The sequence below is a fragment of the Xyrauchen texanus genome, chromosome 8 (assembly GCF_025860055.1).
Source record: "Xyrauchen texanus isolate HMW12.3.18 chromosome 8, RBS_HiC_50CHRs, whole genome shotgun sequence".
Lineage (NCBI taxonomy): Eukaryota > Metazoa > Chordata > Actinopteri > Cypriniformes > Catostomidae > Xyrauchen > Xyrauchen texanus.
This window is the reverse complement of record NC_068283.1, coordinates 21757844-21785842: the sequence shown is the minus strand read 5'-3', so window position 1 is coordinate 21785842 and position 27999 is coordinate 21757844. Positions and strand designations below refer to the sequence as shown.

The 27999-nt window shown below is 36.7% G+C and overlaps 2 protein-coding genes across 4 annotated transcripts; both read right to left on the bottom strand.

Moving 5' to 3' along the window:
* LOC127647766 (protein rogdi homolog) lies at positions 1 to 8097 on the bottom strand. Its single transcript, XM_052132220.1, has 11 exons — positions 7834 to 8097; positions 7347 to 7418; positions 7081 to 7163; positions 6850 to 6904; positions 6628 to 6708; positions 6384 to 6479; positions 5987 to 6085; positions 4857 to 4970; positions 2581 to 2630; positions 2326 to 2452; positions 1 to 717 (listed from the first exon to the last, which is right to left on the bottom strand). The coding sequence occupies exons 1-11, from the start codon at positions 7909 to 7911 to the stop codon at positions 676 to 678; spliced, it is 897 nt and encodes a 298-aa protein (XP_051988180.1). The 5' UTR covers positions 7912 to 8097; the 3' UTR covers positions 1 to 675.
* A 4112-nt stretch (positions 8098 to 12209) lies between these two features.
* Positions 12210 to 26045, bottom strand: LOC127648005 (cytokine-like nuclear factor N-PAC). Of its 3 annotated transcripts, none has more exons than XM_052132558.1 (16): positions 25944 to 26045; positions 25456 to 25492; positions 25141 to 25220; positions 24889 to 25027; positions 22498 to 22608; positions 22070 to 22153; positions 20868 to 20921; positions 19839 to 19889; positions 19665 to 19738; positions 18310 to 18409; positions 18106 to 18216; positions 17893 to 17994; positions 17367 to 17529; positions 17101 to 17283; positions 14865 to 14989; positions 12210 to 13977 (listed from the first exon to the last, which is right to left on the bottom strand). In XM_052132558.1, the coding sequence occupies exons 1-16, from the start codon at positions 25979 to 25981 to the stop codon at positions 13903 to 13905; spliced, it is 1527 nt and encodes a 508-aa protein (XP_051988518.1). In that variant the 5' UTR covers positions 25982 to 26045; the 3' UTR covers positions 12210 to 13902. The 3 variants fall into 3 exon arrangements, with proteins under 3 accessions (XP_051988518.1, XP_051988519.1, XP_051988520.1); XM_052132559.1 differs by having other exon boundaries at positions 17101 to 17280; XM_052132560.1 differs by lacking the exons at positions 20868 to 20921; positions 22070 to 22153.
* Positions 26046 to 27999: the final 1954 nt, after the last annotated feature.

Here is a 27999-nt window from a genome sequence, read left to right as displayed (position 1 = left end):
TGTTTATTGCACAAAATGTTACATATTAAGCATGAAATGTACCATGAAAATCTTTTTATTTTCACTTAAACATTTTAATCAGTATAAATGAACATACATTAAAACACTGAGGACAAATTAAGTGCATGGAATAAATAAAAATGACCAATAAACACAAATCTGACGAGTACAACTACACAGACTAAAAGGCAAAAACACTGGTGAAAAAGATTTGAAGATGTCTCACATTAAATACAATGGAACATTTCACAGCATTTGTGACAAACGACCACTAAGAATTCCAAGCATTGTGTATTTAGTAGCATTTTCATTCTAAAGTCTAGGCCTATGGTTAGCTTTAAAACAGGCAAGATCACTGACAAACAGATCAACTCTGACAAATACTAGATGAACACAAAGGAATGAAAGTCAAAGAATACCTTCATCTGACAAGCCTGTTTCAAAGGAATGCATTCAGCACAATGTACATAGCACACTATCACTACTGTAGTATACATACTGTTCAATACACTTTGTATGTCTTACACAAATACACTCTATACATGGTCCTGTAGTAAAGGAAATTACTTTATGGAACTTGTTCACAGAATTCTTTAGTTCCTAGTGCATCCTAAAATATAGTAATTATATCATTTTATTATCATTCAATGCAAAAGAGCTTTGGTCAGATATATCTTAAAAGGGTCTGTAGTTCCAGAAACTAGAGAAGACAGAAATCTGCAAAGAAAATAATAAGAAAAAAAAAAGAAAATAGGATTAAACATGTAAATTCATCTTCTACTGAGAAGAAACCACAGCTTCAAGTCAGCTTTGAATAACATGAAAGGACCAGTTTACAAATGGCTCTCTGAAATACAAGATTTGTCAATTACGACATTCTGCATTCAAATAATTTTGTATAAAGATTACTAAAATGTATATTTGACTGATGTCCCTGGCAACCAATCTCTCATAGCACACAGCAGTCTCTTTCATCTATCATAATAAAACAACTCAAATCAATATTTAATATCCATTTATTTGATAAATTGGCATGTAGCTACAGCTGAAGTCAGAAGTTTACATATAACTTAGCCAAATATATTTAAACTCAGTTTTTCACAATTCCTGTCATTTAATCATAGAAAACTTTCCCTGTCTTAGGTCAGTTAGGATCACTACTTTATTTTAATAATGTCAAATGTCAGAATAATAAATGGACAGAATTATTTATTTCAGCTTTTATTTCTTTCATCACGTTCCCAGTGGTCAGATGTTTACATAGACTGTGTTAGAAGGTAGAATTGTCTTTAAATTGTTTAACTTGGGTTAAACATTTTGGGTAGCTTCTACAAGCTTCTCACAATAAGTTGCTGGAATTTTGGCCCATTCCTCCAGAAAGAACTGGTGTAACAGGGTCAGGTTTGTAGACCTCCTTCCTCCTAAATGCTTTTTCAGTTCTGCCCACATATTTTCTATCGGATTCAGGTTAGGACTATGTGATGGCCACTCCAATACCTTGATTTTGTTGACCTTAAGCCATTTTGCCACAACTTTGGAGGTATGCTTGGGGTCATTGTCCATTTGAGATGCTGCTTCAATATATCCACATAATTTTCCTTCCTCATGATGCCATCTATTTTGTGTAGTGCACCAATCCCTCCTGCAGCAAAACACCCCCACAACATGATGCTGCCACCCCCATGCTTCACGGCTGAGGTGGTGTTCTTCAGCTTGCAAGCCTCGCCCTTTTTCCTCCAAACATAATGAAGGTCATTATGGCCAAAGTTCAATTTATGTTTCATCAGACCAGAGGACATTTCAATATAGGTCCTATATTATGTCGATATATCCACAGTAAAACAAGTCATATAGATACTGTCTAACTGTTTCCTCCAGCATCTTCACAAGGTCCTTTGCTGTTGTTCTGGGATTGATTTGCACTTTTCGCACTAAACTACGTTAATTTCTAGGAGACAGAGTTCATCTCCTTCCTGAGCGATATGATAGCTGAGTGGTCCCATGGTGTTTATACTTGCGTACTTTTGTTTGTACAGATGAACGTGGTACCTTCAGGCATTTGGAAATTGCTCCCAAGTATGAACCAGACATGTTGAGTTTTAATGACTTCAACCTAAGTTTATGTAAACTTCTGACTTCAACTGCATGTAGTATGTGTGATAACATCCAGTCAGTGGGTCAATATCACAAAATAACCCCCTTCAGTATAATACAAGATCACTCCTCTTGCGTTTTATTCATTTTACTTTTTGTTGATAATGAATGCCTGAATGTATATTATCCCCTTAGATTTAATCACTATTATATCAATAGATACACACCCACCTTATCTTTGAGTTGTTGACAAAGCTGCAGGGAAATGGTGAAAAACACCAGAGTGTCATTCAGCCAGGGAACCACACATTCCACTTTATGAACATGGCTGACCTCAAACTTAGTGTTGTTGTATTCACTAGAGGGTGAGACATAAATTGATTTTATACACTTATTTAAATTATCAAAGAGACTGTTTAGAAACAGTAAAGGCACATACAGTATGACATGTGTTGCAACATGAAAACAGGAAATGTGGGCACTTACAACATCGCTCCTGGATTATGCATCACTGAACTTCCTGCAGATTTGAAGTTCTAACGAAGAACAAAATGATTAGGTATTTGAAAGTGCATCCATTCATGGTAATTAAAGGAATAGTTCACAGAAAAATTAAAATTCTCTGATCATTTACTCACCCTCATGCCATTCTAGATGTGTATGACTTTCTTCTGCTGAACACAAACACATTTTTTGAAGAATATCTCAGCTCTGCAGGTCCTCACAATGCAAGTGAATGAAAACCAAACATTTTAAGCTCAAACAAGGCAGCATAAAAGTAAAATTTACAACTCCAGTGGTTTAATCATTGTCATCTGAAGTGATTCAATTCATTTTGTGTGAGAACAGACCAAAATATTACTCCTTTTTCACTGTACATCTTGCCATTGCAGTCTCTAGGCACCATCATGATTTCAAGCTCGATTACACTTGCTAGTGCATGACACATGTGGACTGGGCTAGGAAGAGTAACTGATCTTGAAATCATGATTGCCAAGGAGACTGCTGATAAAAAGGATTTATATTTTGATCAGTTCTAATCCAAAATCGATTGGATCACTTCATAAGACATTCATTAAAATTGACTTTTATGAATGACTTTGTTTTCTTTATGTGATATTTGGAGCTATAAAGTTCGGATTCACTTACATTGTATGGACCAACAGAGCTGAGATATTCTTCTAAAAGTTTTCATTTGTGTTCTGCTGAAGAAGGAAAGTCATACATTTTTGGGTTGGCATGGGAGTGAGTTAATAATGAGAGAATCTTCATTTTTGGGTGAACTATAATGGTGAACTAGTAAAGATGCTAGCTTGAACAGATTTGAACATAGTGATACCCAGGGGAGTAGTAACCATTATAACTGGGCAGGGGCATGTCCCCCTCACGTTTAGAAATAACAATTCAATTAAATAAATACAAAGGTTTTTGACAAATAATAATTACATTAAGACATTTATTTTTCTTAATCGTAGTGTAAGGGGAAAAACAAAGCCATTCCCATAAAATGAAGCCTTTAAGACCAAGCAGGAGCCTCTGCCAGCTGGTTGCTTCGGCAGTGTGCGGAACTAAAACAAAAGCGGCAATCTTTTTTGATTCAGCAAATCAGTTTTGGGTGAACGCAAACATCCCGATTAATATTAATGAGCCCAACAGCCTGCCAGGCATTAGCACAACATACACGGAGCTGTTAACAATATCCAATCCACCTGTGACAAAACGTGACCAAAAAGAGAAGTCATCTTTGACTATTGTAAATGAATGTTATGTTAATTTGTTAGTTTGGGCTATTTTCATAATGAAAAAGAAGTAAAATATATACTCAGGGTTGACTCAATCTCTTCAAAAAAGTGTTTGCTGCGTAAAATACATTCCTAAAAGAAATAAAACCAGCACAATCCAACAAAATATGCTTCAAAGTTAGTGGATTCTGACGTGCGGTGCATAATGGTGGATCTTTATCTGATATTAAACACGAATGTGTGAGTCTGGAATGTCCTATTCAGCATATTAATGTTGTGAAACACATGAAAACATTTTATATTTTTGGTAACATTTAGCAAGTTTTTTATCTCAGACATCTTTTATTGTTAGTCTTTTTCACTGAAACACTGAATGTCCAATAATGTCTCATGTACAACCACTAGCCAAAAAACTGAAGGGGACAGATATTCAGGATTTCTTTCATAGGGTCATGTGTGTGACAACAACAATCTAATGTCACAGTATGTACATATAAACAATATATTGTTCTTTGACTTTTCCATGTTTTTTGTTTGGATATTATATTGAATTTAGATTAAAGATAATGGTGATGTTTGTGGCATATCTATTTTAGAAAAAAATAAGAATGGTGACCAAGTCAACAGTGTAGACAGAGAGGTGACACAAGCTCCTAAAATTGTTCAGGTAAGATCATATTTGACACAAACATTAAGGGATATTTAATGCTTTGATTCTTTGGTTCTGGTTGACTGGACTAGTGTTTGAAATGTTTGACAGCAGTCATTAAATTATATGATAATTCCTCTGTTTAATATACAAATTTTAATTCACACATGGTTGCTACGTTTTAGTTCTAAGTATTAAAAGATCAGCTGATATGATTTCTTTCAAATGAAATCACATTTTTAAAAACATATTATATATTCTATTAAAAAAAAAGTCACATATTCTTATCACATATTCCTAAAAATTCTTTAAAACTGTCATATTGTGAAGAGAGGTCCACTTTTCATATCTCTTTTCACCCCTGGTGATACCTTAGTAGTGTTAGGCTGCAGCACATGCAGTTGGTACACAGTCAGACACAGTTTGCTGAGATTGATATAGAAGTTCACCATCACATCCCCAGGCACTGGAGGTGTAAACATTTTCTATAAAGAACAGAGAAATATTAACAGTTTCAAGACAAAAGCACATGGAGAATTCTTATAATTTTCTTATGAAATTTTCTTGCTTTTTTGCATTCAAATACAGAAGAGCGGAATGGGAATTTCTTTAAAAGGTGAACTTCCTTCTACTTGAAACGGTGTATAAAAACACAATGCTCATATGTGAGACACTGTATAACAGTGAGATGGGAAGCTATGGCCAAAGATGTCTGTCTGATGTGTGTGTATCTAGAACAGGAGAGGGGAACGTCAGGGCCGTGTAACCATTTTAATGGCTTTAATAGGGGGCCTGGCTACCACACCTGGAGTTTACAAGTTCGAATCCCAGGGCGTGCTGAGTGACCCCAGCCAGGTCTCAAATTGGCCCGGTTGCTAGGGAGGGGAGAGTCACGTGGGGTAACCTCCTCATGGTCGCTATAATGTATAATTTGTTCTCGGTGGGGCACGTGGTGAGTTGAGCGTGGATGTGCTATGTCTCTGTGGCGATGCGCTCAACAAGCCACGTGATAAAATGCATGGGAAGATGCGCAGGTTGACAGTCTCAGAGGCAACTGAGATTCGTCCTCCACCACCCGGATTGAGGCGAGTCACTACACCACCATGAAGACTTGGATTGCACTGGGAATTGGGCATTCCAAATTGGGTGAAAAAGGGGAAAAAAATCCCAATGATTCAATTAATTGTAAAAAAAAAAAAAAAAATGCTTAATAAAAATAATGATTAAAAATCATTTTTTAATTATAATGCAAAATACTGTAATATAGACAGACCTTTTAGTGTTTATTCTGTGTGAGCACGTAACAGAATGCGTACGTTAATTTCAACCCACAATCAGAAATTGAAAAGCGATTGTATGGCCCGTGAATAATTTTGTAAATATTCAAATGTTCTTAATGGGAAAAAAGTTCCCCTTCCCTGATCTAGACCAACAAATAATGAAATGACTAAATAAAAATAGCACAGACCAAATATCCCCAAAAGAAGATACAGATACAAACCATTAACCCACTAGATGCAAGCTCAGGAAGAGTCATGCTGGCTGGAGTAGTGAGTCTATTACGGGCTCGGGTCAGCTGAAGCATCACTGCATCCATAAGCTGAAATACAAGATATGGCATCCATTCCTCAGATCTCAGATCAAGGTGATCGGAGTTATTTTTTCCTCATTTAAAAAGATTTACTCCATTTAATCCACTCAAATGAATTGTAATAAAAAAAAGGCACCTAAACTTAATAACCTGCAGTGTTATTATCACATGCATTCATGGAAGTGTACATTGTGCACATAAGAAATACATAAGTACACAAAACAATGAAAACAGGACATTTAGCTCTCCAAAATATTTATTTGTGACATATAATTGATCAACCAAAGCTTTTAATGTGATGACAAACCTTATTAACTTCAGCACCAGTTTTAAAGTGATAGCTTTCATCACGGCTGCTTAGTAACTGGAGGGCCTGACTCACATGGTTTCGGGCATCTTGGATCTGTAAAGTAACAGTTTTTTTAATCATCTCTATTGTTATTAAAGAATAATATCAAACCACAGGCTACAAAGCAATTTAATGAACCTAATTTAAACTAGGTTCACACCAAAATAGCTGAAATAAGAGGAAGGAAGAAAAAGAAAAATACCTGTTGCAATTTCCACTGTTTATCATCTCGGAAGGCAAAATGCATGACTTGACTGCTTTTAGCAACTTTGAAATTAATATCCTGCAAAGAGAAATGAAACATTTTAATCTGCCCATTTTATGTAGATAATTGTTAATTGTAGTTTTATTATAATGCATTTCATCCGAGCTGATATAATGTTGCATTTTAGTTCATTTGCATGATGTTGTCAAACAGACTTACAGCCTGAGTCAGAGCTTCTCCTTGTAGTGTCAAAACCCCTTTAATCTGGTCCATCCTAATCAAATGCAAATGGGTATTTTTAAATAAAAGCATTTCTATGCTGCGTTGTACACATCATTATTTTAACAGAACTGCAATAAGTAGTAAAACATTGCTGTGTCTAGCTATATTCTGCATAAAGTTTACATCCAATATTAACCATGCAGAGAGATTTTATTTCATGCAGCTTACGTGGAGCTGCCCAGAATGAAATTCTCTTGTTTCAGTTGTCCATCTAGACCAAGTGATGGCATTGAAAAACGCCTTGTAACCTCCTTTGGTAGAAATCACACAAACTCTGTTAGTAATGCAATTTGGCACAATACACAGAATTCAGGTGTATAAAGCCACTTATATATATATATATATATATATATATATATATATATATTACACACACACACACACACACACACACACACACACACACACACACACTGTATATCAACTGGGACTACCTTCAAAATGTCCTGCAGCTGTTTCAGCACTGAATGCACCTCTTCTTTCAGTAGCCAGTTAAATTCTTCCTCCTATAAGGCACAACATTCTGGCTCAACAACTTGCCCTAATTCTGTTGCATCTCTAAAATGGTATTTAATTATGAGCAATGAGGCAATGGGGTTCATTACTGGGATTAATTCACAATGGGAACCAGTGGTCAATAGCTGGCTGCAACACCACACTGTCATCAATGCATGACAACTGAACAGAGCATTGATAAAGCATGTCAAATCACAGCTTAAAATAAACAGGATGTTTTTGTCCTACCATCTGCTCCGCAAAATGACATGCACCAGAAAGCCCGCATAGCAAATAGGTATACACAATTTAAATCTGAAATACACCACAAATTAGACTATGACTGTTAAAAAACATTGACCTTGCATCTGTCTATCAACTTGTCAAGCATCTGGTGCATGTAATAAACACGTATAAATCTCTTACCAGCACAGTCCTCTCCGCTTGACTCGCTGCGGTCATCTTCGCTAGTTCAGATAGAGCAGTTCGGTCTGCACTGAGCATTACCTTTCAACACCACTGTCTAAACTCTGCTGGAAATATCCTAAGTAGTCCGTTACGTAGCGTAAAAAATTAGGCTCGACACCGCCTCCCTGCCCCGATTATCCGGTTTGTGTAACATCAAAATGTTCTAGGTTTGATGTTTCTTTGGTTAATTAACAAAGGCCGTGTCTAGAAGGGAACCGTCAGGCTGGACAAGTCTCGCGGGGTTGCATTTGCTCTGACGTAGGTCAGGGTAATGACGCATGTGACTCTCGCGAGACTTTCCTCAAGTCCGGCTGTTTCCTTGTAGACAGGATTGGTAGGCTAGAGCAGCAGCAGCACAAGCGGGCTGGAGGTTTTTTGTTTTTTGTCGGTAGTTTTTCAGCGATTTTTTGTCATTTTATTTATTTATTTATTTTTATCGCTAACCTCGGTATTATTTATTTCCATAAATGAAGAAAATAAAAGGTTGCTGTTGTTTTTGGCACTTCCATAAATTATATATTTTTAGGATTATTTCATGTCTATAAAGGTTTACTATCATTTTTATATTTATATTTTTTAATTATGGTGAATTATCAGCATTCCATGTGCGTTTACTCGTTTGCATGCTATTTGTTACTCAAGGTAGCGCTGTTGTTTCAGTGATTGACGCATATCTGGCAATGCTATTTGATGAAGAAACAACATGGAAGTAAACTATAGCAAGTTTAACACATGAAAAATATGATATGGCTTTTGTCATTTGTGTGTTCTATTAAAATTATGGAAGTTGTGCATCTGTTTAGACTCAATAAGTGTTTGAGAAAATACAAATGTGTATCTTATGTTTTATATGTAGCTCAATACACTGTATGTGTTTGACATCCTGTTGTGTCTCATGACATTTCAGTGTGAAAGTAATGAATCCAATTCTAGATTTGTCCTAATTTTTGTATTATCTTTTTTATACATGAAAAATAAAACAAAAATATATCAAAATATAGTTTATATTATTTTATAATATGTTGAAAATTTCACACTCTGGGCATGTTGTAGATCCAGATTTTGCTCTTATGGAAAGGAATTGGTACTTTTATTCACCAAAGTGGCATTCAACTTATCGCAATGTATAGTCAGGATAAATGATTACAATTTGAAAACAAAATTCAGAACTTCTTAATTCTTTTTGGCAATTTCAAGCATTGTATAGCCTTCATTCCTCAAAACAATGATTGTGAAGAGTTTCTAGAGAAAGCCGTTTCTTTTTTTTTGCCATTTGTGACCTAATATTGACCTGAAGACATGCCAGTCTATTGCATTCTGTGGCAACTCAAACAAAAAGACAATGTCAAGCTTCATTTAACAAACCAAAAAGCTTTCAACTGTTTTTGATATAATGGAAAGTGATTTTCTAGAACAAGATTAGCACTTTAGGATGACTGCTGGAAGAGTGGGGTAACATCTCACAGCAGGAACTGGCAAATCTGGTGCAGTCCATGAGGAGATGCACTGAAGTACTTAATGCAGCTGGTGGCCACACCAGACTGTAACTTTCTATTTTGACCCCCTTTTTGTTCAAGGACACATAATTACATTTCTGATGGCCACATGTCTGTGAGACTTGTTCAGTTTATGTCTTAGTTGTTGAATCTTTTTATGTTCATACAAATATTTACACATGTTAGGTTTGCTGAAAATAAAAGAAGTTGAAAGTGAGAGGACGTTTCTTTTTTTAGTTTATATACTCACAAGCCACTTTAAGTACGCCTGTACATCATCTTATTCTTGCGATTATCTGATCAGCCAATGTCATGCAGATATGGGTCAGGAGCTTCAGTTAATGTTCACAACAACCAGAATCAGAACAGGGAAAAAATGTGATCTCAGTGATTTAATCGTGGCATGATTGTTGGTGCCAGATGGGCTGTTTTGAGAAAAACATCACCTGGTCTGACAAATCTAGATTTCTGCTGAGGTACACAAATGGTAGGCCCACTGCAGCCTCAGTTTTCTGTTACTGGCTGACAGAAGTGGAACCCAACGTTGTCTTCTACTGTTGTAGCCCATCCGGCTCACCGTTCGACATGTTGTGCATTCTGAGATGCTATTCTGCTCACTACAATTGTACAGAGGGGTTATCTGAATTACCAGTCTTTCTGTCAGCTTGAACCACTCCATTGTCCTCACTCATCAACAAGTCATTTTCGCCCACAGAACTGTGTGGCAGCGGGGGCGTGGTCAAGCGCCCGTCCGGGAGAGAAAAGCGGTAAGGGCGCTCACACCTGAGCTAAATTATGTCTAACACCTGTGTCTAATTGCAGTAAGCATGAGGAGAGCGGCATAAAAGAGCAGCAGCCACAGAGCCTAGGGAGAGAGTGCCTACACCCAGACCAGCAACTAGGAAGAAAGTGTGCTGTACAATTGTGTGTATTGTATGTATAGTGTGTTAATTAAAGAACCTGACCTTGAAGCAGACGCTGGTTCGCGTGTCTTCCTTAGTGGAAAGCCCCACAAACTGCTCACTGGATGCGTTTTGTTTTTCACACCATTCCCTGTATAAGATGTACAGGTGTGTGTGTGTGTGTGTGTGTGTGTGTGTGTGTGTGTGTGTGTGTGTGTATACACTCACCTAAAGGATTATTAGGAACACCTGTTCAATTTCTCATTAATGCAATTATCTAATCAACCAATCACATGGCAGTTGCTTCAATGCATTTAGGGGTGTGGTCCTGGTCAAGACAATCTTCTGAACTCCAAACTGAATGTCAGAATGGGAAAGAAAGGTGATTTAAGCAATTTTGAGCGTGGTATGGTTGTTGGTGCCAGACGGGCCGGTCTGAGTATTTCAAAATCTGCTCAGTTACTGGGATTTTCACGCACAACCATTTCTAGGGTTTACAAAGAATGGTGTGAAAAGGGAAAAACATCCAGTATGCGGCAGTCCTGTGGGCGAAAATGCCTTGTTGATGCTAGAGGTCAGAGGAGAATGGGCCGACTGATTCAAGCTGATAGAAGAGCAACTTTGCCTGAAATAACCACTCGTTACAACCGAGGTATGCAGCAAAGCATTTGTGAAGCCACAACACACACAACCTTGAGGCGGATGGGCTACAACAGCAGAAGACCCCACCGGGTACCACTCATCTCCACTACAAATAGGAAAAAGAGGCTACAATTTGCAAGAGCTCACCAAAATTGGACAGTTGAAGACTGGAAAAATGTTGTCTGGTTTGATGAGTCTCGATTTCTGTTGAGACATTCAGATGGTAGAGTCAGAATTTGGCGTAAACAGAATGAGAACATGGATCCATCATGCCTTGTTACCACTGTGCAGGCTGCTGGTGGTGGTGTAATGGTGTGGGGATGTTTTCTTGGCACACTTTAGGCCCCTTAGTGCCAATTGGGCATCGTTTAAATGCCACGGCCTACCTGAGCATTGTTTCTGACCATGTCCATCCCTTTATGGCCACTATGTACCCATCCTCTGATGGCTACTTCCAGCAGGATAAGCACCATGTCACAAAGCTCGAATCATTTCAAATTGGTTTCTTGAACATGACAATGAGTTCACTGTACTAAAATGGCCCCCACAGTCACCAGATCTCAACCCAATAGAGCATCTTTGGGATGTGGTGGAACGGGAGCTTCGTGCCCTGGATGTGCATCCCACAAATCTCCATCAACTGCAAGATGCTATCCTATCAATATGGGCCAACATTTCTAAAGAATGCTTTCAGCACCTTGTTGAATCAATGCCACGTAGAATTAAGGCAGTTCTGAAGGCGAAAGGGGGTCAAACACATTATTAGTATGATGTTCCTAATAATCCTTTAGGTGAGTGTATATATATATATATATATATATATATATATATATAAAATATGTGTGTGTCTCTATACATACATGTCAAATTATATTCTTTTTTTATTTAAATAATATATTGTATATTCCTATTGTATTGCTACGTAATGCTATTATATTCAGGATGAGTTTGCAATGACATGCATATCATTCTTATGCCAGAAATTGTAAACAATTCATCATTCTGAAATAGCTTTAATTCACACCCGTATATTTTTTTTTTTCCTTGTTTTAATTAACATACATGTGTATGTATACTGGTATTTTTGTGTACTGCTGCTGTTTTGCAGCTTTAAAACTAATTACATTAACCTTATTGTTAATAATGTTGAAGGAATCAAAGTGCTGAATAATGCAAACTTTTGAAATATCGATTTACAAATGAGAAATCGTCCAAACACTAAAGTGCACCTATGAAAACATAAAGCGGCAAAATAATGAGTTGGGAATAAAGAATAAGCCAACCTATTTAGACATTCGGTTTTGTTTATTCAGAGGATTCAGTTGACCAGACAAACAAAAGAAAAAAAGAAGAAATTTCACATTTTCATGAAATTATAAATAAACTCCAATTAGAACACCAAAACCTTCCTTGCACAACTGGAAACGGGATGTCAACATTTCATTACCAAATCTGTTAAGCCACAAAAATCAAACCATTTACAGTAAATAAACCCATTAGCTAAGACAAAAGAACAGCCTACAATATTAAGACACCAGATTAATGAATTCAGTAGAGTCGAACTGAAAGCATGTTATTCCATGTATTCAAATAGCCAAAACTTTTGATGGGGATATATATACACACAACATCTTAATCTTACCAAGTCCTTAATAAATCACAAAATTGTCAACCTCAAAGTGTTCTTGGCAGAACAACAGTTCATAGAAAAGGAATCACCCTGTATTTCTTTTGAGTTTAAAACAAAATACCGAAATTACTAAATGATATGCCACTGACCATATGGCCTGTCATCTGTCTTTTAAAATGAACAAATGCATTCCAACAATTATAATTTAGGTATAAAATGCTGCAAAATTATTCCAACTTTATCTTGACGTAACTTTGTTTTACATTTCCATAAGCCATAATGGTAGCTGAAATCAAAGATTGCCACAGCCAATTAGTTTTTCAAACAATTAGACAAAAGAAAATAAAAATAAGGCAAATCAACCCCACCATCAGACTACGCCAAATTTAAACATAAAATATGATTTTTTTTTTGTTGTTTTTTTAACTTCTGAGGTCTAATATAAAACTTTAAAATAAAGTAAAATGAAAATTAAATAATTCCAAATGTCGTTTTATTTTTTCTTCTAAAGTCCAGTTGAAAGATGCGCGTGTGATGCAAAACTAGACCTAAAGCAGGGAAAAACCTTAAGTCAAGCTGGAAAAAGTTAGTTCCATTACTGATAGTCATGACTGAATACTTGGGAAAATTAAGGGATGCTTTTCAGCATGAGATTCATTCATTAAGAAAGATTTCAGGGACATTTCGGGATCTTCTGCGTGATTATTATATGGGCAACTCCTAATAAAAAAAAAAACAATACTACATTTCTCATAAAGGCAATAAAAAAAAAATCTAGTGAACTGGTGATTTCCAAAAATGAGAGGAACAAATAAGTGAGAAAATTAAATGTACAGCCACAATGCACCTGACAGGATGGTGATCTTTAGAGATAAAATAAATAAATACATCTATCATATATGGGTATTAAGGCAATGCAGTGGCTGTTTTCTTCGTCATGCTCCTCAAGCCTGTTTGAGATCAGAAGGTTCATACTTAAGATTTCTGAACATTGAGGAAAAAAAGCACACTGAGGGAAGTCATTAGTAAAGATATGAATGATAAATAAAACCCTAGTCTCTTCAAACAAGACTGCATTGTATGCAGTATCCTTATTGAAATGCAGTTGTAATACACTGCACGCTCTATCAAAAAAAATATCAATAATCGCAAAGAGTTGAACACCTCCCGTTCAGCATATGTGCAGCAATATTATAATCAGTGCAATGCTCAGATTAGGCTGCTAAAGAGATCCCATTATACATGGGAAAACATTTGACTGGTGCCCAACAAAATTCATCAGCAGAGAAATAGACAGAGGAGAGAAACGAAGAAAGAGTAAGGTTTGTGGTCCAGGACGCAAAGCATATCTACAGAATTAGTGAATATAAGCTCTGTAGACTGCAGACATGTCATTGTCTGACTGGTCCAACGCTTTTGCCCTCTTGTATACCTGCAGAAAAATAAAAAATTACTTCTTAAAAGCAAATTAATGAACTGTTCAAATTGCAATTAATTGCCAGAGAAAGCCACCAAGGCTAAGCTGTTCTTTTACGTTTGTTTTTATCACTTTGAAAGCACATTACTGTTAAAGTTTGTCATGTGGATTAGTTTACATCAAATTGCATTATAGCGTCTCTTAAAAAGTCAAAATACATTAGTTCAATGGAGTATCTGATACATTGGCTGTGTCTCGTTTGGAAGGATGTCCTCCGGAGGTCGCATTTGTCGGCCGCATACGTCATCGAGTCTCATTTCAGAAAAGCGAGTAGGACACTTCGAATGCAGCCTTTAAATGCAACCTTCTATCACAGGAGTTCAGAGGATGCATGAGGTGTACCCTTAGTGGGCACTCACAACCCACAATTCTTTGCTTCAACAAAAACAACAACTCCAATTTGCCCGTAAATATGTTGTTCAAACTCAAGGAATACTAATTCCCAAGTTGAAGTACCTCAGTAGATGGGTACAGAGTATATAATATGTATAATTATATTAATATATAAAAGTATTAGACTAAAAGTACACCTGTAAAATCAATTTTCTTTTCTCTTTACATCATTATGACTCTCCTAAAATGTACCTCATACATTCCCTTCCAGAGGGACTTTGTTCCCTTCTCAAAGCGCTCATGCTTGTTAAAGAGTGGCGTGCTGTCATAGCAACCATGTTATGTTCCGTTCGTCCTATGACTGTCTCGTTTAAATGAGGCTTGTTTAAAAGGAGGACGCTCTGTATAACTGCATCCTTCAAAGGACGCGTCCCACCTAGCATGCAGGCTTCCAAACGAGACACAGCCACTGATATGAGTTAACCAATTAGAATCAAGTGATGTCCCACCTCATTTGCAGCAGCTGCCATCGGTGTTGGGTGATTAACTGAATCTCCCATTGAAATGGCCAGTCTCAGATCTTTCTGAATATGTTTCAGATAGTAATCAGGTTTGAAGTTGCCCTGCAAGATATCTGAGGAGAAAAACAAAACGGTCAATCTAATAAATAGTTCTTATTTGGAAACACTTTACAGTACATGTATAAATTATACATTGACATAAGTACACTCAATAGTTAACATGAACCAACAAAACTTTTGCAGCATTTAATAATCTTACTAAATTCTAAAACAGACAAAAAAAAATTTTTACATTCAAAGTTGTCAACATTAGAGGTGGGGGACTCGAGTTACATGACTTGACTAGAGTCTTTAAGGACTTGTGACCTGCTTGACTAAATTAAGAAAATGACTTGACTTTAACTTGAGAACCAGCGACTCGAGACATGACTCGATCTGCATGACTCGACAAAGACTTGAATGTTTTTAATTATTATTATTATTTTCAATAACTTATTATAAACAGTAATGAAATGTGTTTAAAAAGATACTGCGACATCAATGAATTATTATTACTATTTGTAGGCTTTATTAGAAGACTTTATTTAAAACATGACTAGTATAAAATATACAAAATGACTCGTGATGAAATCCAAGTGTTCTCATAGTGATTATGACTTCTGAAGACTTTAAAGCCCTAGAATGCAATACCTTTATAATCTGACCACATTTTTACACCGAATACACGCAGTGTTATAATTTTTAACCGGTTAATTCTAAAAATCAAAACAATTCGGATAAGGAATCTAGAAGTATTCACAGTATTTAAAATACCATGTATGTTCATTACATTTACATTTATGCATTTGGCAGACGCTTTTATCCAAAGCGACTTACAGTGCAATTATTACAGGGACAATCCCCCTGGAGCAACCTGGAGTTAAGTGTCTTGCTCAAGGACACAATGGTGGTGGCTGTGGGGTTCGAACCAGAGACCTTCTGATTAACAGCCCTGTGCTTTAGCCACTACGCCACCACCACTCCATTAACGCAATGTACAATGTATATATATATATATATATATATATATACACACACACACACACACACACACGTTAATCTTTTCAGAGCAAAACTAAATATTTATTTCAAAAATGGAAATATTAATTTTAGTACTGTGGCTTGACTTGCTTGATTTGTCTGCACTTGAGACTTGATGGTTAAGACTTGACTTGCTCCCACCTCCGCAACATTAGTTAATGCATTGCAAACTAATATGAACTAACGATGAACAGTAGTGCATTTATAAATTAACAATTAATTGCCTAATAATGCATTAAAAGGTGCTGTAAGCGATTTTAGCATTCCGAAGCTATCACGTGACTGAGCTGTTGAATTAGCCACACCCCCTCATTCCAAAATCCCACCCGCCAAAGTTAATTTTGAGAACAAAAACTGAGCAAAAGAGCGGCATGTGGCATTTGCTCATGTGGTGGTCAAATTCAACAGTGGCACGATAGCGCCCTCAACTAACAAGCATTATGAATTATAGCCTCAATGATCCGCTTTCAAATAAGAACGAGCAAAATGATTGACAGGTGAAAAGGTCAATGTCCGCAGACACATTTTTGTTTGCAGTTTACAAAGTCTACAGCTGTTACAGAGACCAATGAGGTATCTCAAGACACTCATGTCATTAATATCTTTAAGGGATTAGGAAAATGTTTTGCATACTTTTCCATAAAAATAAAAAAATAAAATCACTTATAGCACCTTTAATAAAATGCAAAAACAATTTTATTGTTACTTCATAAAGCCTAATGCTTTGTCAATTATTAAAGTGTAGAACCCAATGGTAAAATGTTAATTCATTTAAAAGGTAAATTAGTACATGAGCATAATGCAGAGTTGCATTTAGATGCTTATGTTTAATCTCCAAATTTTGCAATGGTTCTTTTACATTCCTCAGAGAATTTACACAACAAATGACAAAAGAGTCTGTACCATGAGTGTCGATTAGCATTTGACATTGAGACTAAAGGACACCAACACTAAGAAGCACCATGTTATAGACTAAAGTTAATGGCAGGAAGCATGCTCCCCCAAGTGATGCGTGTTCAAAGGCATCAACTTACGACTCATTTATAACTGCATTCAATTCTAACTTATCCAAAGTTGCATTATAGCAACTCTGTGTATGCCAACTTTACACATATGAGCAAACCATTTTAAACAGTAAACCTACTTTGGCATTTCTGGTCCACAAAAGTGCTTGCCATCTGTCCCTGGCAAAGAATATCCAAGAATGTTTGTTGTGACTGTCCCGTGGCCTGGGCCAAAGTCAGTCCCTCTGCAATGGTTGCCATGAAACTGCCTTGAACCATGTTAAGGATCAACATCATTCTTGCAGCATGTCCTGCTTCACCTGCTTCACAAGACAGGAACAATTTAATATCAAGAGCAAACATCAACCTGGAAAAAACTACATGACAAGACTAAAAGGTGTTGTACCTATAAAGAATGAGGTCTTCCCCATAGCTTGGAAACAGCTGCTACAGTCTTCATAAACACTGCGGTCTCCTGCAGCAACAATGACCAACATACCATCATTGGAAAGCTGCTGGCTGCCTGAAACTGGAGCTTCTAAGAACCTGCCTCCTCTGGATGTGATGACCTACAGAACAGATTCAAATGCATCTCGGTTAAATGTTTCCTCCACCATTGGAGGGAACATTTCACACCTAAATGATCCTGTCATCATTTAATTAGTCGTGTTGTTCCAAACCTGTATGACATTTTTCCTTCCGTAGAGCACAAAAGGGGATGTTAGATGAAACGTTGTAATGAACGTTGATGTAATGAAAGTGAATGGTTCAGCCCAACATCTCTTTTTTTGTGTTTCACAGAAGAAACAGTAATACAGTTTTGGAGCAACAGGAGTAAGTTACAGAATTTTCATTTTAGGATGAACTATCACTTTTCTATCAATATGACACTGCAAAATGGTCAAGATGAGGATTTAAAAAGGTCTCATTACCTGTGCGAGCTCAGTGATTGTTTCTGAATCAACAGTGGACATCTCCACATAGCATTTGCCTGGTCTGATTCCTTGGAGAACTCCACTTGGACCAAAAACAAGCTGAACAGAAAAGGAAGTTGTAACTGTATTTAAATCAAAGCAAAGCCAACATTACAGACTGCCAATTAAGACATTTGAGCACTATAAAAAAAGAAAAGAAAAAAGGCCTACATCTCTGGCAGCTTTGGGGTCTGATACACAGGAAAATGTGATATCACACATGGACACAACCTCTGCGGGTGTTCGGCCTAATCTGGCACCTTCCTGAATGAACAAATCACACTGCAAAAGAAAGCGAGCACAAAATCAGTCATAAGACATCCACATTCACTTGGGTTTTACTGAGAGACTTCATTAAAACCTCATAAATTTTACCTTTTCTGCTGTGCGATTCCAAACGGTGACAACATGCCCCATCTTCAACAAATTACAGACCACACCACTTCCCATTAGTCCCAGTCCAAGGAATCCTATCCTGTTGTAAAAACAAGTATGCAAACAGCATAGGATTATAGACATTATTTAAGAAACAGTTCATCCAAAATGAACACTCTCTCATAATTCACTGACCCTCATGCCATTCCAGAAATGTATGACTTTCTTCAGCAGAAATCAACTGAAGATTTTTAGAAGAATATTTCAGCTCTGTTGGTCCATAAAATGCAAGTGAATGGTGACCAGACGTTTGTTGCTCCAAAACTCACAAATTAAACATAAAAGTAATCTATTTGACTCCAGTGGTTAAATCTATATCGTCAGAAGCTATATAAAAGGTGTGGGTTTTAGCTCTATATCTCCACTTTCACATCTGAAAGTCACACGTGGTGCCTATTTACATTTGAAAGTGAAAAGTATCGTTTTAGCGGCCAGCCCTATTCTGAAGGATATGGATTTAACCAGTCGTATGGATTACATTTATGCTGCCTTTATGTGATTTTTTGGAGCTACAAAAGTCTGATTTCCATTCACTTACATTGTAAAGACCTACAGAGCTGAAATATTCTTCTAAACATCTTTGTGTTCTGCAGAAGAAACTAAGTCATTCATATCTGGGATGGCATCAGGTTGAGTAAATAATGAGAGAATTTTCATTTTTGGGTGAACTGTCCCTTTAATGTTCCAAGTTCAATAGTTAATCTCAATCAACATAATTAGTGGTATAATGTTGATAAACAAAAACAAAAAATAAATAAAAACACAACTGACATCCACTGTCAAAAACAAAAAGGCACTTATAATAAAAGTGATTAGGGCCAGTCCATAAACATAAAAATGCATAGCGTTTCAAAAGTATAGCCACAAGATGTAAAAATTTTGGTGCAAGGAAATCGCTGACCAACCACATCCATGTAAAGTTATACCCAATATTACAACTTCGTTGTTATGATGACTGGCAAACCCTGTAAAACGATGCAGCACCAGTAAATCCCTGATTATATCGTACTAGATACATGTAACACATTTAATGTTTACGTCTTATGGCTATAATTTTGAAAGTGTAAGTATTTTAACGTTTTTAGACTGGCCCCTTTTCCTTCCATTATAAGCCTTACTGTTCCCACATTTATTTTATAAATGAAGGGTTTACTAAGTCATAGTTAGTAGTAATAAACATTATGCCATAAATTCTGTTAAATGGAGCCAAAATGGTTCCACAAACTATTAAATTGGACCACCTAGATAATAAAAATAAATAAAAAATTGAGACGCAAGATAATCAATTACATTACCTTTTGTCTGTAGGAGTGATGCTGCCACTGATTGCTGTGCTGTCTGCTGCCTGAATAGACGTCGATCTGGTGTCCTTTGTAGGAGAAATACAGACAATTATTTCAATTAATGAACACAGCTGACTAACTACCAAGTTATTGAAGAAACCACATGACTTCCCAGGCAATACTCACCTCCTCAATGATCTTTAAGCGTTTGGTGATGGGCTCCATTGATGAAGCCGGCTGTAAGGAGAGAGGGTAGTTTTTGGTACATCAAATTCAAATAAGAGCATAAAGTCTTGTGAAAAAAGGATTCTAGATAAACTATGGGGTGAAAACACAAAAGGAAAAAGCCAGGGGAGAAAACGAGGTGGAAAACATTTGGCCCAACAGTCACAAATGATCTTAAGTGTATGTTACACATTGCTCTGCTGACTTCCTGTACAGTTTGCACTTACACGGCTGATACCGCCATATCTGATACTAGAGCAGAGGGCCAGGAGCAAAGCCAGTGTTAGGAACTGAAAATAAAGCTAGCAGGCTCAGTCCCATGCTTTCAGTTTAACTGAAACTTAAACGGGACAAAACTGTGGCTGACACAGCCTACATAAACACAGAGTCATTTTGAGAAACGCATTTAAGATCTTAATGACTTTTTTTAAGAAATCATATTAAGACTGTGAGGCCTGAAAGCAAAGAGGAAAAGGTCAAGTAAGAAGGAAATGTTCCTCTGAAGAACAAGTGCCAAGAGGAAAGAGCTGTTTAGTTCGCTAGCATAACTGGCCTTTGAACCGAAGCACAATAGTATCTTGTCCAGGCTGTTCTGCAGGCTGAAAACAACCTTTTCCTATTCATTTTTTTTTTTTATCTAATCAATTACTTAGACATGCTGGCTCGAACACACTGTGCAAACATGGCCTAAATGGACCTTTAAATGATGACTGTACAAAATGACTGTTCAAACATTTTTTTTAACATGCCAGCCACAAGTCATCTCATGTCAGAAGATCAATCGATAAGATAAACACTGTATGTGTTTCAATACTTAAATTCAGTAAAACAACCATGTTGCAGATGCAGCCAAACAGCATCACCAAAAGCGGTTTGGGGAGGGAATAATTCAGAGGTTAAAATAGAGAAGCCATTGTGTGCAAGTGACAGGTATTAGTTTGCACTAACAATAAAGAAATTCAGTATCCCAGCAGCAAAATGACTCCTTACCTTCTCAGACTGGCTGAGCAGAAAGTGATGGAAATGTGGGTCATCCTTTACTGGCTATAATGGAAGAGAATTAAATTGGAAACTATTCTCCAAAGAGACTTGCTGACCTGGGCTGGGTTTCCCAAAAGCATCGCAAGCTTAAGTTGATCATAGAGAACACTGGCACCAATGGATTCTAATGGGGCTTTTCCACTGCACTGTACAACTCGGCTCGCTTTTGGGGGGTTTTCCACTCTGGATAGTACCTGGTACTTTCACCACCACCTCGGTCAGGGAGCCAAGCAGATACTAAATGTGATGTCAAAACCCTTTGGTCATAGAGAATCATCACTACCAGCTTCACTGGATTTTCGACAAGGGACATCAACCCGCTAGTTTTAAAGTTCGCTAAAACAATAGCAGTATAAATTGTAAAAAGAAACGGCTGTGCGCAAAACCACGCCATGATTAATAAACGAGGTGTAGACGTTTTTGCTAGTGACGAACAAAACAAAAATGTCTTTCAGGAAGCGTCTTAGCTGTTGGCCGTACAGCTAAGACACGGCTACCACTGGACCTACCAACAGTGTAGGGAAAAGTAAAAAAAATATTTTTAAGTGATTACAGATCCATCAAGGAAAAGTGGAAGTGGTTTGACCAAATGGACGCCATCTAGACAGGTAAGCAATGGGAGGGAGAGTGCCCTGGACTCAGCCATGGCTGGAGTCCACAATGGAGGATGGTATGTTACGGCCCAACCATGATGATCATCCTATAATCCCACCCACGTTGAGGTGGCACTAAACAGCAGTGGAAAAGCAAGCTCAGAAAAGTAAAGTGAATCGAGTCGAACTGTAACGCGCAGTGGAAAAGTGCAATAAGTTCTACTTAGGCTTACGATGCTATTGGGAATCCCAGCCCTGATAGTGGTTTAATCTGCAACTGTTTACAGCAACATGTTGAAAGATGCAATGACAATGCATTTTTGCTATTTGAAAATGAGGAGTTTCTGAATCATCTAATTTCAGTGACAGATGCTTTAAAAGATTGATGACATTATTGAATTTGACTGCGAAAATCCACATTGTACTTCTTTGACTGCACCTAACTCCATTACTTTAGCCAAACTATGAAAAAAAGCTTAATTTATAGAAAGGAGCATATTATGTGCAGAACACATAAAAATGCAGATAAGGCAGAGATAAACTGTGAATGTGACCTACACTGCTCTCCCATTTGAATCCTGATACTGTTCCAGCGACCAGCCGTCGTACAGAGGATGGTTCTGGGTCAGAGTCAGTCTGTTCCTTAAGGGATAGAGAGACACATTCACCATGTGTATAGATTGGCTTTATCGTATGAAACAAATCTCTGAGTTAGCTGGATCTGTGGCCATTCAAAAATACAGCAAGGCAGAGGCACAGCAAAAGATGACACAACAGTCTGAATGAATGGGTGGGTCCGGCTTGACAAATCCGAAACTAAAACACACAACTGTAACCTGATGCCGCAGTAGGTGCAACAGCAAACGGCCTTAGCAAAGGACTTGGATGAACCTGACAAAAAAAAATAATCCCTTTGGAAACTTGTTGGGTTACGATCCAACTGTCCCACAACAGTGCCATGTAAGGGTAAAGCACTATCTTCAAACCTTGTCTGATGAGCCACCTTTGAAGGCATCTTCATCATCCTCTTCAATAATCTTCATGGGTTTAGCTGCTTTACGGCCTTTCTCAGATTTGCTTTTGTCATCAGGATGTGCCTATAAAAGGAACGATTTCATGCAACGTGAGCCATTAACATTCTGAAATGGTACACAGGGTATCTGCCACTTTTCCACCATCGGGTTGAACGATACGGAGCACTGTATAGTATTTCCACTTGAGCGCGGTTCGGCACGACTATAAACCATTCTCGGCCCAGAGTTCTCGTCTTGGTTAGCGAACCGCACTGACTTTAGTATGTGGTGACTCATTTAGTGTATCTTCATGATTTTATTATGATGGTTTAAATAGTATTGTAGCCTACATTTATTTTCTAAACACCTTCTTTGCCAGGATAGTAAATTTCTAGCTCATTAAAACTCAAAATACATCAGTATATTCTCATATTCTATTTTCATATAATACTTATATAATATTTTGTAAATAAATATCCTTTTAAGCTAGTCTGGGAACTTTTACCTGTCCATATGTTCCTGTCCAGCGGTAAACACAAGCCCTCAGTAAATAATAGTAAATCTCTTGCCCTTTTCCCATTTACTTTCCTTTTTGTGACATGGACACTTGTCTTGGCGGCTATTTAGTGGAGTAAAAACAGGGGAAAAAGCAGTCCTAAAAACTGGAATATGCAATCATCCTCCACAGTACGCCACACTCGCTCCAATGTTTCTCTCTCACACTATCACCAAAAGCTGGATCCGTTACATGCATTCTCCTGATTTCACAGCACCACAGTGGAAAAAGAAAGTGCAACCAAGCCAGCTGGTCCGGACCGGCATGGATAGTAGTGCTGCACGATTAATCATAGCACAATCGTGATATCAGCCTGTGCGATTATATGACGGCAAAATGTTGTGATTTTATTAAATAAATAAGTGCATGTGTGGACGTGACAGCCCATTTTCTACACAGCTAATAAAAAGATGACCAGTCTATAATGATGACACGCTCATGAGATGAGAGGAGCGCTGCAGCTCGAGTGTCTGATAGAAACACAGATCACAGCTTGGCGATATATCTTTATATCTTTATTTCATCCTTAATTAAGCTTCAAATAATATGGGAGCATGCCATGTAAATAAACACAAACTCCAAAACTGTCACTCTCTGTGCGGTCAGATCTGCTTCAACCAGTCGCGAAAGACTATTGTTACAACAACAATAATATATAGGTTTTGGATTGACAAATGCTTATCAATAAAATTCTTATGGCTAAAATGTTTACAGTGTTTAGTGACTAAAATATCAAGATGACTAAATGTTACTAAAATGTCAACAGTTTTCAGTTACTAAAATGTCAACAGTTTTCATTGACTAAAACTGCATAAAAAAAATTCTCAGACTTTGTCAAACAAAACGACTAAAAACAAGAAATAGGATAAGGTTGACTAAATATGATAAAAACTACAAAGGACATTTGAAACTGGATTTTCTGACAAAATTAACACTACTATTCAGTTGCCAGATCATTAGGAGTGTATTAATGCAAAGCCAATGTTTACGTGTTTTTAACGTCACTTTTTTGATCAGTATGGTACCACCTCCGCCTCATTTTAAGCCAGGAAAAAACCCTGGGTATATGGCAATATTTTGGCTTTAAGATAACCGACACTGAGCAGAGAGAGGTACTGTGCAAAATTAAAGTTGCTACATCACGTGGCAGCACCTGAAACAGCACAGAGAAAAGTAGAAAAGTGAGATTTCAGAAAATGATCCACACACTGGACAAGAGATACCAGCGATAAGTAGAACTTTTTAGAAAGAGGATTTGTAAATACCAGTTGTCATTAAAAAAAAAAAAAAAAACAACAACAGTTTTAGTGGTTTGATTGAGTGAACCACTTTTATATCCAGCTTCCTTTTCAAAAGAGTTTATAGAAAGTACATGTTACATCCTGCTTAAACGTCCCTGTTTGTTTGGACAATCTTAATTTCATGAAAATGTTTATGTTCTTATTTATTGTTCTAATTTATTTAGGTGTAATATTGAGAAAATAACAAGTTTGCAGTAATGCAAAGATGTTATTTAATTTAGTAAAAATATTTTAATTTGAAAACACTGTTCATTTATAGTGGTTTTTGTTGCTAGTTTGTATGTTTGAGTTGAGAAATACACATTTCAGCATTATCAGTAATCTATTTGTGAATTTTCCTTGATAACCAAGAAAGTTGACTCATGATACCATTTGTTTATTATATCGCAATATTAGCCTCAATAATCGCAATATGACATTTTCCCCAAATCGTATATAATAGGTATAGTTTTTTTTATGAGAACTCTTCGGCCCGATGGTGGATAAGGGGTCTTTGTATGGACTAACCTGATCTTTGCCCTTGGCTTTTTTGAGGTACTCCTCCACTGCATCAACAGCCTGTTGGAAGCGCTTGCCTTTGTTTATCTTGATCATCTCATCTTTGTGGGGGTGGTAGGGCTTCAGCTGTTCTACCTTTATCCAGGCACTAAAAGGGCAAATCATAAAAAAGTTAAGATCTACATAACGAAGCCTCTCAGAGCAAAAGTAGAAACGAGGGTCTGGTCGTAAAAGAAAACTTATGACAATCTGTGTACTTACTGATCTTCAGTCCCAAAAAATTTGACAAAAAAGCATTTTTTGCCTCTCGGCCTTTTCAGATCCTTTGGAGGACTGACGATCTAAAAACACAGGGATGGTTATAAGATTAGTCAATGGGCTGCCAAACATGCAAAATAACATTTTTATCCATAACAGCCTGCTGTTGCATTCAATATCATAGGAAGGCAGCTCACTGGGTTTTGAGAACAGCCCATGACCTCTGTCTGCGTGGTCAACTACATACAACAAACGAGCCAACAGCTGACCTAAGACAAACACAACTTTAACTCAATATTTTATATTATCAAATCATACCTTGCCTGGCCAAGGTGGATAGCGTCCAAGCTTTCCCCTGAAACACATATTGAGAGGAGAATGTTAGTGGTTCATATGGCTGTGGCTCATTTGGGGGTTTGTGAAAAGGAAGCGCTGGTGCATCGAATCAAGCTAGCTACTGTACAGCTAACCACCACCAACAAACGGCTCTCCTAAATGCATTAAAGCTGGTTATAAATTCAATATCCACCTAATAACAAACTTAAATGTTAGGGTAAACAATCCTAAATCTTTTACAACACTAACAGCACATACATCAAAAAACGTGATGTTAGCTTGTAAGCTAAGCTCTCTCTCAATTCTGCTGGTCCAACGTTTGTCTTCTCGGCAGACTTAAATGGGGCCATATGCTCAATTTAAACAATGCAGTCACGACAAGAGATTGAAATCTGAATTTCTACGCGCACGAATGGGTGTTCAGTGGTGACATTAGATGAAAGTGTTAAAAGTTTAATTTTATGTCTTACCAAACCAAATCCCCGATCCTCAGATGCACAGTCGCCATCTTAAACTGTTCCAGAGAAACGTCGCACTGACTGAACACACCCACCACAACACTCCATCTAGCCCTCCACATCAACGAGAGGAATGTTGTTATTGTAATAAGACCTTTGCTATTTAGTATATTGTTCATTTATTTCTTACATTTAAAAAATATTTTATATATACATACATTTAATTTTTATGTAAAACGCCCGCTCTTTCAATTTTCAAGGATAAAATTAGCCTACTATGTCACATCTGTGTGGGCATAAAAACAAAATCCATTTAATGTCAACAAATATTATCATCGCACAACCTCATATAATTATTTATTTCTGGCTCTGGGACTTTTATGTTTGTTTTTTTCTATAATAACAGCGATTTCTTATTAAAAAATATTATTATATTATTTGCATTAATAATGATGAAATAAAAATATCGAACGATGCAAAAGTAGTTATCGCTCCCTTTATATCTTTTTACATATTTTATTTTTAATGGGAATGACAACGAGGCTGTGAGGGATAGACTTACAGTCTCATCAATTGCACAAGCAGTATAAAGCTATATAAATTCCTAGATCACATCTGATTTTTCACAACTCATGTCGTCTGGAGTTCTTTGTATACTGAATGTTCTTGGACAGATGTTTTGATCAATTTTTTGTCCGCGGAATGATCGAAAAACACTTTAAACTGCAGTACAGCCCACTGAAGAGACTGTACAGCTATGTTGTCATTCCCATTAAAAATCCAAGATGGCGCTAGCGGGAATAAGGTCTAGACGGTCTAAAAGGGTCATGAATAAGAACGTGATGTTCTATTTTGGCTGGAGCTAAAGACCCCTCACCAGTCCACTCATGTTTTTCCACGTTTGGACCAAGGATATATGTTTACACTTTAAAACAGTGATAACACTTTACGATAAGGTTAAATTTGTTTAACATTAGTTAATGCATTAGGTATCATGAACAAACAATTAACAATATAATTTTTACAGCATTTATTAATATTTCTTAAACTAATATTCCAGGTCCAATACAAGTTAAGGTCAATTGACAGCGTTTGTGGCATAATGCGGAATACCACAAAAATAAATGTAGACTCCTCTTCTTTAAAATAAGCAAAATATCAAGTTTACAGAGAGACACTTACAAAGGTAGTGAATGGGGACAATATTTGGAGGGTATATATTTGAAGCTTATAATTTTATAAAAGCACTACCATGAATTCTTCTGTTAAAAGTCATGTATTATTTGAGCTGTAAAATTGTTTAAATTGTATTTTTACAGGCCTTTTAGGGTTTTAGTGTTTGACATTACATTGTCATGGCAACAAAGTTGTAAATTTGGCAATAACTTTACACAGAAAAGGTTAGTAAGCGATTTTATCACACTAAAATCATGTTTACATACATATCGTCTACTTTTGAAACAGTTAGAATTTTACTATTAAAAAATTGGCCCCATTCACTTCCATTGTATGTGCCTCTGCGTAACCCAGATTTATGCTTTTTTTTTTTTTTTTTAAAGAAAAGGAGGGGCAGGACAAAATTCCTATTTGTGGTAATCAACATTATGCCACAAATGCTGTTGACTGAGCTTAACTTGTATTGAACCCGGAATATTCCTTTAATGTTTGTCAATAAAAATACAATTGTTCATTGTTAGCTCATATTAGTTCAAATTGCATTAACTAATGTTAACCTATACAATAGAACCTTTGATTTAAAAAAATATTAATGCAGTATATGTTGAAATTAACATAAAATTAATAAATGCTGTAAAAGTAGGATTCATTGCCAGTTCATGTTGTTAACTAATGTTAACAAATGGAAACTTATTGTAAAGTGTTAACAAAACATAAAAAAAAAAAAAAAAAAAGATTTATGAATAAAAATAACATGAAACAGCTCAGAGAGAAATATATAATTTACAATATGGTAGGAATTGTTGAACATGTAAATAGTGTCTAACATCAGATTTGTTATAAGATTAAGTGAAGTACTCTTATTATACAGTATTAGACTAAATCATTGAAA

Bases quoted from the DNA above. Each gene is read 5' to 3' on its own strand.
- LOC127648005 (XM_052132558.1), bottom strand. From the start codon at position 25,981: ATGGCGACTGTGCATCTGAGGATCGGGGATTTGGTTTG. The intron at 25,028-25,140 runs GTAAGTACACAG...TTGCCCTTTTAG, and splicing joins TTTTTTGGGACTGAAGATCA to TGCCTGGATAAAGGTAGAAC. The intron at 17,995-18,105 runs GTAGGCCTTTTT...TTTTCTGTTCAG, and splicing joins ACCCCAAAGCTGCCAGAGAT to CTTGTTTTTGGTCCAAGTGG.
- LOC127647766 (XM_052132220.1), bottom strand. From the start codon at position 7,911: ATGCTCAGTGCAGACCGAACTGCTCTATCTGAACTAGCGAAGATGACC. The intron at 7,164-7,346 runs GTAGTCCCAGTT...TTTCTACCAAAG, and splicing joins AGCTGCAGGACATTTTGAAG to GAGGTTACAAGGCGTTTTTC. The intron at 718-2,325 runs GTGGGTGTGTAT...TTTTCTTTGCAG, and splicing joins GTCAACAACTCAAAGATAAG to ATTTCTGTCTTCTCTAGTTT.